This window comes from Aegilops tauschii, chromosome 7 (assembly GCF_002575655.3).
Source record: "Aegilops tauschii subsp. strangulata cultivar AL8/78 chromosome 7, Aet v6.0, whole genome shotgun sequence".
Classification (NCBI taxonomy): domain Eukaryota; kingdom Viridiplantae; phylum Streptophyta; class Magnoliopsida; order Poales; family Poaceae; genus Aegilops; species Aegilops tauschii.
This window is the reverse complement of record NC_053041.3, coordinates 424607826-424617611: the sequence shown is the minus strand read 5'-3', so window position 1 is coordinate 424617611 and position 9786 is coordinate 424607826. Positions and strand designations below refer to the sequence as shown.

Below are 9786 nucleotides of genomic sequence, written 5' to 3'. Positions count from 1 at the left end.
TTTCCCTTTCTATTTTATAAGCACAACTTACAAGAGACACACAATTATGAGGTCTTTTTTCATCTTGTCCTCATGTATAGAAAAATTACAAACAACTGTAAAAAACAAAAAGCAAACAAACTCCCTGCGAAGATTCATGTGACGGAAAACGATAGGCGGCGAGATGGCCACATGGCCCATACACTCCACCCCACCACGATTCGCGCTGTTCACATCGCCTTGCCCTTTTGACAAGTGTCGTGCTGCTCGTGGCCCTCTGCTCAGCTCAACCCCGTTCGTCCCTGCAACTGCAAGAGCATAAAGTGTGCAGACGCGCGCCTCAACCTCCAACCCCTCGAGAGCCATCGCTCACACCCTCCATTCCCTCTTGCTTCTTGTAGCTTGCCGATCCGTGTCTGCTGCACTCTCTGGCCATGGCAGCTGCGAGGCTGGGTCTGCCGCGGTTGATGCTGGCGATGCTTGTACTGGTGGCATTGCTCGGTGTCGGCGTCGACGGGAGGAACCACGTACACAAGAAGCCTCCTCGTGCGGGCGCTAGCTCTCGGCACAGCAGGGTCGGCGCGAAGGTGGGCACGGTGGCGTCGTCGCCGGCCGTTCCACCGGACGACGACGCGACGGCTCCCGCGCCGCCGCCGGGCGGCATTGTCCCGTCTGACCCCGCCACGCCGTTCCGGCCGGAGCCGTGCGTGTTCGACGTCCGGGCGTACGGCGCGACGGGGGAGAGCACGGCGGACGACACGGAGGCCTTCCGGGCGGCGTGGAAGGCGGCCTGCGCCGTCGAGTCGGCCGTGCTGCTGGTGCCGTCCGACGGCACCTTCACCATCTCCACCACCACCTTCTCCGGGCCGTGCAAGCCCGGCCTCGTGTTCCAAGTACGTACTCGCTTGAACTTGGTCAAAACCATGCGCGTGCTTATGTGATTCCTTTTGGGCAAAATGTATTCCAAGCTACCAGTTATTGACACCACATATATATAACTTGTCTGTGGATGATGACATTGATCGCGGTGGTGCATGAGTAAGCAATTATCAGTGGGAAGCTAGATTAGATGAAAGAGGTCTCTGCCATTGTTACCCCTCTCCCTCTTCCTCTCCCCGGAGTCATCTCTCTCGTTCTCATCATGAAGCTACGAGAAGAGCGGACGGAGCAGCTACGAGAATTTGACCGGGAGTCACGTGTGGTAGAGGAAGGAGACAAGAGTGGGAGGAGTCACGGAGAGGAAAAGACCACAGCTTCACGTGTGTCGCCCCCCCCCCTTATGTGTTCGGCTGGAAAGTCCCAGCACTAATCAGAACCATGCTCGCTAGTATTAAAACTGAAAATGCTTTCTAACCAACGGCCGATGGTGGATGCAGGTGGACGGGGTGCTGATGCCGCCGGACGGGCCGGACTGCTGGCCTCCGTCGGACAACCGGCGGCAGTGGCTGATCTTCTCCAACCTGGACGGCCTGACGCTGCGCGGCGCCGGCACCATCGAAGGGAACGGCGAGGAGTGGTGGAACCTCCCCTGCAAGCCCCACAGGGTACGTTACGTATCACACCCCTATTAAGTCCCAAACAGTATTTCTCTCTGGTCCGACACGCACGACACGAGAGCCAGCATGCACCCCAATGATCAGACGAGTCCCTCCACTTTTGCTCGCAGGGTCCCAACGGGTCCACGCTGCACGGGCCGTGCGACAGCCCCACGGTATGTATACATTGCGGCCACGCTTGCTGAACATTTGGTACTTGTTGACGATGGCTCATCTATCGTGTGCGTGCTCGTGCCGCAGCTGATCAGGTTCTTCGAGAGCAGCAACCTGGTGGTGCGGGGCCTGAGGGTGGAGAACAGCCCCGAGTTCCACTTCCGGTTCGACGGCTGCAGCGACGTGCTCGTCGACGGCCTCTTCATCAGGTCCCCGGCCAACAGCCCCAACACCGACGGCATCCACGTCGAGAACACGGAGCGTGTCGGCATCTACAACTCCAAGATCAGCAACGGTACCACGCACGCAACACAGCTGCTTCTGTTCCTGTTGGTTGCTCCCTTGTTTTGAGTAACTTTGCTGTGTGTGTGTGACGTGAAGGCATCGAATTAATTTATTTTGTTGGCGTGCAGGCGATGATTGCATCTCCATCGGGACCGGGAGCTACGACGTGGACATACAGAACGTAACGTGCGGCCCTGGGCACGGCATAAGGTAGGCGCACGGCCCGGTACATATACATACATACATACATACGGTTCAGGAGAAAACAGCAACACACCCGACGAAAACATCCAAAGGGCACTCTATAAATGCACGATGGCATCACCTTAGCTTCCACCATGTCTCTGGCCGCTCGTCGTGTTATGCACCGCGATTCGGTGTCCTAGTCCCACACCACACGTGCCACCTCCTGTCTCTGGTCACATGACTTTTTATCTTGCGGCCAATAACAAGCCTTACAGTAAACCAGAATGTTGCAGAGCACACATGCATGCGTCGGCACTCACTCCACTGCTCTCATTTACTTGCAGCATCGGCAGCCTGGGCGTGCACAACTCGCAGGCGTGCGTGGCGAACGTGACGGTGCGGAACGCGGTGATCCGGAACTCGGACAACGGGCTGCGGATCAAGACGTGGCAGGGCGGCATGGGGTCGGTCTCCGGCATCGCCTTCGACGGGGTGACCATGGAGAACGTGCGCAACTGCATCATCATCGACCAGTACTACTGCCAGGACAAGCGGTGCATGAACCAGTCCACGGCCGTGCACGTCACCGACGTCTCCTACGCCAACGTCCGGGGCTCCTACGACGTGCGCAGCGCGCCCATCCACTTCGCCTGCAGCGACACCGTGCCCTGCACCAACGTCACCATGGCCGAGGTCGAGCTGCTGCCCTTCAGCGGCGAGCTCGTCGACGACCCCTACTGCTGGAGCGCCTACGGGGCGCAGCAGACGCCCACCATCCCGCCCGTCTCCTGCCTGCAGGACGGCGTCCCGGAGTCCCTCCTCGACAACCCAGACCTCAAGTGCCGATGACAACAGTTTTGCAGAGTTCAGAGTTCAGAGTTGAGACAACAGTCGAGTCATGTGGAGTTGTACATGTGTGCTTCTGCTCCCTCTCGGTGAAGGTCCTACGTAGCTATCCGTTTGCCTCCCGGCCGGTGGAATTTGTTCTCCGAATTGGGTTCCACTTATTGTTATGGCCGAATTTGCATTTGGTGTTTTTTTGACAACGCTAACGCCCACATGTGTGGTGGGAGCCAAACCCGTCCACACGCACTATAGCATACAAACTACGTCATATCATCGCATGCCTACATGTGGAAATCTTTTTCGAAAACATTAACGCCCACACGTGTGAGCGTTAGAAAACTCACCCACACGCCTCCATCGTCGTCCAGCGCCCTTTGCACGAATCTCAGCATGAAAAGGCTGATTTTGTGTGCCACGTAGGACAACTCGTGTGTGGGTGTGAGGGAGTTCGCCCGCACGCTGGTTTCTCTCCGCGGTCAATGTTTCGCCAGTCGGGGCGTGCAATGAAACTGCTGTCGCGCCCGCACGCCGCGCACCATCTCCTACGACTGCCCATTCTCCCACTCCCACACCCAAGCTGTCATTTGCCATGTTTTGGAATGATACATGGCAACTGCCCTATTTGTGAGCATGAGCAGATGGCAACTCTCTTTTTACCCCGAACATGTTATTGTTGCCACGTCTGTTTTGTAGCGCTACATGGCAACTGTCTAGTGTTAGTAGGTGACAACTCCTAAAGATATCACCATCGCCCACATGCCCGTCTCCTCTCCCATACACCAAAAGCTATCAGGGCATCTCCAATGGGAGACGCTAAGAAGGGGCGCTAGGAAATACTTCCCGGCCAATCGACGGTTCGCTCGTCAATTCCTGGCTTCGGGCGCCGTGTAGACGCCAAAGGATGCTTCGAGCGCTTACCTTTTTCTTTCACGGACGATAGCGTCGGGCCTTGTATTAGATCCGAATTCAACGCCTTTTGTTAGCGCCTACCATTGGAAGAGTGAGCGCTTAGATTTTCTGTTTTTTATTTTTCCTCCATAAGAGTCTATATAAGCGCTTAGCATTGTACATGCTCTCAGTTGCCATGTGTTTTGCAGGGTACATGGCAACTGCCTATTTGTGAGCATGAGCAGATGGCAACTTTCTTTTTACCCCGAACATGTTATTGTTGCCACGTCTGTTTTGTAGTGCTACATGACAACTGTCTAGTGTTAGTAGGTGGCAACTCCTAAAGATACCACCATCGCCCACATGCCCGTCTCCTCTCCCACACACCAAAAGCTATCAGTTGCCATGTGTTTTGCAGGGTACATGGCAATTGCCCTATTTGTGAGCATGAGCAGATGGCAACTCTCTTTTTACCCCGAACATGTTATTGTTGCCACGTATGTTTTGTAGCGCTACATGGCAACTGTCTAGTGTTAGTAGGTGGCAACTCCTAAAGATACCACCATCGCCCACATGCCCGTCTCCTCTCCCACACACCAAAAGCTATCAGTTGCCATGTGTTTTGCAGGGTACATGGCAACTGCCCTAGCGCGCTTGTAAGCAGATGACAACTCTCTTTTTACCGAAACATGTTTTTTGCCATGTTTTTTAGTGCTACATGGCAACTGTCCAGTGTTAGTAGGTGGCAAGTCCTAAAGTTTTTCAAATCATGGTATGTAGTAGACCAGACCATACATGGCAACAGTTGCAATTGCCCAAAAATGGCATCCGACACTTTGATCTAAGATGGCAACTGCAGTTGAGCAACCATGGCAACTGTAGTTCAGCAACATGGCAACTGCAGTTCAGCAACATGGCAACATGGCAACCGAAGAGGTCCGGACCATGGCAATCGCGGCAGGACGCGTGGTTACTGACACGCGGGGCATGTGGCTCGCAGGCGGGGAGGGGCGACGGCCGAGACGGGTCGTGCGGGCCGTGCGCTCGCTCGCCCGGACGTGCTCGTGCGGGGCGATCGCGCTGCACCGGACGTGCGGGCTGTGGCTGCGCACGCCCGTACGCGGTCATGCGGGCGGGGTCGTCTCCGTGCCACACAGGGCGTGCGGCACAACCACCCGATACACCACACGTGTGGCAGTTATCGGCGTCCTTCAATTTTCTGTTTTTAAAATGTTTTATCTCTTAAATGAAAAATCCGATTACAGATCCGTTTTCACCATTAAATCTCTCGCGACGAGATCTTCGAAACTAGATCCCATATCAATATATTTGGACGATTTTTTGGTTAAAAGTTGCCATGTCTATTGCACATGAATTGCCATGATGTTTACACTGAAGTTGCCATGATATGTTTCAGCTATTTTCTTCTACATTTAAAAGTAAATTTTGACATATTACAAAACAGGGAATTAAGAGACTAGACTTGCCATGCACCATAAATTAAAATTGCTATGATACATGCACTTAAAATTGCCATGGTTCATACAAAAAATATTTTCATGGTCAAAGTACTGGAATTGCCATCATCGAAAAACTAAAATTGCCACATGACAACTTTAGTTTAAGCACTATGGCAACTGCAGTGTAAACATCATGGCAACTTTTGGGCAAATTTTTTTTTCATCGAAACATATCAACATGGGGTCCAGTTTTGAAGATCTCGTCGAGACGGATTTAATGGTGAAAACGGATTTTTAATTCGCTTTTCTAATTAGGAGATAAAATATTTTTAAGCCGAAAACCAAAAAGATTTCTGCTGATGTCATCTGTTCATACGTGGCAAAATGAGTGGTGATGGGGGCGTGTATGCGATGTGCAAACGCCCACACGTGTGGGCGTTAGTTTTTCCTTTTTTTTGTTTTGGCACAAAAAGGAAACAGTGGCTTGTGTCGATTGACATGTTACCTCACGCTACATGTTTGTTCTGAATGGAGTAAATAACATAACAGTTTGTCTAATTCACATCTAGATGTTTTTTAAGGATGTCACATCTAAGCTCCCACAAATAATGCAGCAACAAGAAATAAAAAAACTAGCACAAAAAAATAGACCACAAACAGAGTGGACATCAGCTTAGATGTGACATAACTATCAAGTCAGGGGTGTCCTAAACAGACCCATAACATAAAACTACTGTAATTCGGGCTAAGATTTCAGAAAACTACCAGAATTAATATTTTTTTGCTGATAACTATCAAGTCAGGGGTCGGCTGTTTCACAAAACTATGATGACCGAGTGTTTTACGATTAATCATGATTATGACAGTTGGGCCCCACGTGTAAGAGCTCTGATTGTTCGACCGTTTGTTTGACCGTTAGGGATGGGCCTGCACACAAATTTAAAAAAAACAGGTCCCAGTATGTTTTCAATCGGGGTCCTTGCATTTTTTTTTTGCAAAAAGCAACCGGGTCTCTGTCAGTGTATTAAACATGGATTTATAATACCTGACTCATGCACAAACAAGTAGTAGCTCTCCCACCAAAGGAATGCCTTAATAAAAGTTATTAAGTCAAAGGAAGCACCTCTTTGAAAGATCAAGGAGCGCATCAAGAAGACCAAGACAAACTGCAAGGTGAAGCACTAGAAGTAGCTCTCGCCGGCAAGGTGAAGACTCGGCAAGACTTGCGGCAGGCAGGTCCCCGCCAACCACCAGCGCTCCATCTCACCAGCCAGCTAGTAGCTATTCAGTGAGGTGTCGAGCCCGCAAGCAGCACGGTGGAGCTCGCCAGTACGTGGCAGCTCGCTGGAAAACAAGTTATCTTTATCGACACCTGTCCTAATGGCGTGTCAAGCTAATAGGAGGTAGTTGGGCAACCGGTGCATCAACCTTGCTGGGGCTCCTCCTCCTCACGACACCTAGCGATGCATTCAATGCATTTTTTCCTAACTAGTAGAGTTAGATATGATAGCACTGTTTCTATCTAATCATTCTATAATGACCCTTTTGCCACTGTGGTAACCCCTTGAGCTATGAAAGGAGGGCCAGTGCAACCTCTACAAGGGTTCGAACCCATTGCAACCCCACGCATACGTATCCGTGTAGCTGCCCTCTCTTTACAACTTGCCAGGGAGAGCGCTCCATGTATTTGTGCACACATCCATTCAATACACCAAAGCAGGAGTAGAGTTTTATGCTTCTCACCGGCCCGAACCTGGGTAAAAATCGTGGCGCCTCTTGTTGTTCTTGCTCTTTGCGTTGGGTGCACTCCCCTTGCCGAACCAGAAAGGGGCAGCATTGTTCCATAGATCGTCGGCTCCACGCCGATAGTCCCTGCTCCAAATTAAAGAACGAATCCCGGTAGCCATTGGCGCCGCTCCTCTCGCTCCCGAGCTCTCCTGCCCAGACCTTGCGCCGCCGCCTCCTCCGGCTGGCGAGCCGCCCGCCTCCCACCGCGGGCGATCATCGGGGCTCAACCCCGACCGCTCCTCCACCTCACCTCCTTCTCTCCCTGCCTCTCTACGCCCGTCGTCGACCAGTGTTGCACGACGCCGCCGGGCCACTGGCCCCCTCTACGCTCGGAAAGGACGCCGACTCTCCATGGCGGGCGGCGACTGAGGGAGTCCTGGATTAGGGGGGTCCTCGGGCGTCCGGACTATGTGACGTGGGCCGGACTCATGGGCCGTGAAGATACAAGATGGAAGGCGTTCCCCCGTGTCCGGATGGGACTCCCCTTGGCGTGGAAGGCAAGCTTGGCGTTCGGATATGAAGATTCCTTTCTTTGTAAACCGACTCTGTCCAACCCTAGCCCCTCCGGTGTCTATATAAATTGGAGGGTTTAGTCCATAGGGGCGATCATAATCACTCAGGCTAGACATCTAGGGTTTAGCCATTACGATCTCGAGGTAGATCAACTCTTGTAACCCCTATACTCATCAAAGTCAATCAAGCAGGAAGTAGGGTATTACCTCAATTAAGAGGGCCCGAACCTGGGTAAACATTGCGTCCCCGCCTCCTGTTACCTTCGATCCTTAGAGGCACAGTTCGGGACCCCCTACCCGAGATCTGCCGATTTTGACACCGACATTGGTGCTTTCTTTGAGAGTTCCTCTATGCTGTCAGCAGAAGGTTCGATGGCTCCGTCAATCATCTACAACAACGCCGCTGTAAAGGAGACTTTCCTCCCCGGCCGGATTTTTGTATTCGGCGGCTTCGTGTTGCGTGCCAACTCGATTGGCCACCTCGAGCAGATCGACAGCTACGCCCCTGGTCATCAGATCAGTTTTGGGAACCTGAACTATGTCGCCGACGTCCGAGGAGACTTGATCTTCGAGGGGTTCGCGGCCCCAGTTGCCGCTCTGGCCTCAGATCCAGAACGGGTTGTCAGGTCCAAAGACGGGAGTCTAGAGCCCGCAGGACTCTCTGCAACTATGGAATTTGTTACTGGAGATCCGGAGGGGACGGCGTCAGTGGCAAACCCAAAGACGAACCGAACTCCCCTTGACGCTCGAGCATCGGACACTCCGCCGGACTCCAAGTCCGAACTCCCAGGGTCCGTGTTAAGTAGGCGCGACCAGGAGGCTCCCCGGACAGCCCCGCAGACTCTCTTTCCTCGGCCTAAACCTCGCCTTTGAACGAGGCTCTGGACTTGATGCCATCACTCGCCATTATGGAAGGATCATTTCTGAACTATACCCAGCTCGGTCTAGGGGCTGAGAGCAGGGAATTTTACGTCCCACCCACCACCCACTTCATAGCCGCTGTCGAAGACCTAACCGACATGCTGGACTACGCCTCTGAAGGCATCGACGGTATGGACGACGATGCCGGAGACGAACAAGGCCAGGACCCTCCGTTTACCGGACGATGGACGGCCACTTCCACATACGACGTATACATGGTGGACACACCCAAGGAGGATGACGACAGCAAGAAGGATCCGGATGAGGACAAGCCTGCCGAAGCCCCTCCAAAGCATCGGCGTGAGCCGCTCCAAATCACGCCGCGACAAAGACAGCAATACCGGCACCAGAGATGATAACACTTCAGAGAATGCCGAAGACCCCGAAGCCCCTGCCGAGCCAACCTCCGAACAAGACGATTGGGAGGAGGGGCAAGTCGACCCTGACGATCTCGTCGATAACGAGGGCTCAGAGGATAGTCATTACCTACCGATCTACGAAGAGGACGTGAGCCTCGGCGACGAAGACTTCATCGTGCCGGAGGAACCCCTCGACCAAGAGCGCTTCAAGCGCAGGCTAATCGCCACAGCAAGAAGCCTGAAAAAGAAGCAGCAGCAGCTTCAAGCTGATCAAGATCTGCTCAATGACAGATGGACTAATGTCTTGGCAGCCGAGGAATACGGCCTCGAACGCCCAACTAAGAGTTACCCAAAGCGCAAGCTGCTACCCCAATTCGATGAGGAGGCGCTGGAGCCCATACCGCCAACGCGTGATGCTGTTGACAGACCACGTGGCCGGGACAGGGCGGCAACTCAAGCCAAACACCAGCCCGTACCGCCTCGCCGCAGAGTCAGAGAAACATCATACACCTACGGCCTACGACAGGACCTGGACAATAGAGCCGGTCAGACTAGATCAATCTACGGATCAAGGGGGCGTGCCCCAGCACGAGAAGACGGCCATTAGGCCTGGCGCAATAAGCACAACCTCACCCGGGCAGAAAACCGCATATGGACCTCATCCGAACTGCGTCGAGACGTTGCCCAATACAGAGGCGCCGCACACCCCCTATGCTTCACCGATGAGGTAATGGAGCACCAGTTCCCATAAGGGTTTGAAACCGTGAACATCGAGTCATACGATGGTACGACGGACCCTATAGTATGGATTGAAGATTTCCTTCTCCACATTCACATGGCTCGCGGCGATGAT

At 53.1% G+C, this 9786-nt stretch overlaps 1 protein-coding gene across 1 annotated transcript; it reads left to right on the top strand.

Moving 5' to 3' along the window:
• The first annotated feature begins 270 nt into the window (after positions 1–270).
• Positions 271–3205, top strand: LOC109735456 (polygalacturonase At1g48100). Its single transcript, XM_020294669.4, has 6 exons — positions 271–872; positions 1356–1523; positions 1646–1690; positions 1776–1983; positions 2102–2183; positions 2504–3205. Exons 1-6 carry the CDS (start codon positions 414–416, stop codon positions 3006–3008), a joined length of 1467 nt encoding a protein of 488 aa, XP_020150258.1. The 5' UTR covers positions 271–413; the 3' UTR covers positions 3009–3205.
• The last annotated feature ends 6581 nt before the right edge of the window (positions 3206–9786 follow it).

What these genes read in the sequence shown, in the direction of transcription:
- LOC109735456 (XM_020294669.4), top strand. Translation starts at nt 414, where the DNA reads ATGGCAGCTGCGAGGCTGGGTCTGCCGCGGTTGATGCTGGCGATGCTT. An exon ending in AGCCCGGCCTCGTGTTCCAA is followed by an intron (nt 873 to 1,355) that starts GTACGTACTCGC and finishes TGGTGGATGCAG; the next exon opens with GTGGACGGGGTGCTGATGCC. An exon ending in GGCCCTGGGCACGGCATAAG is followed by an intron (nt 2,184 to 2,503) that starts GTAGGCGCACGG and finishes ATTTACTTGCAG; the next exon opens with CATCGGCAGCCTGGGCGTGC.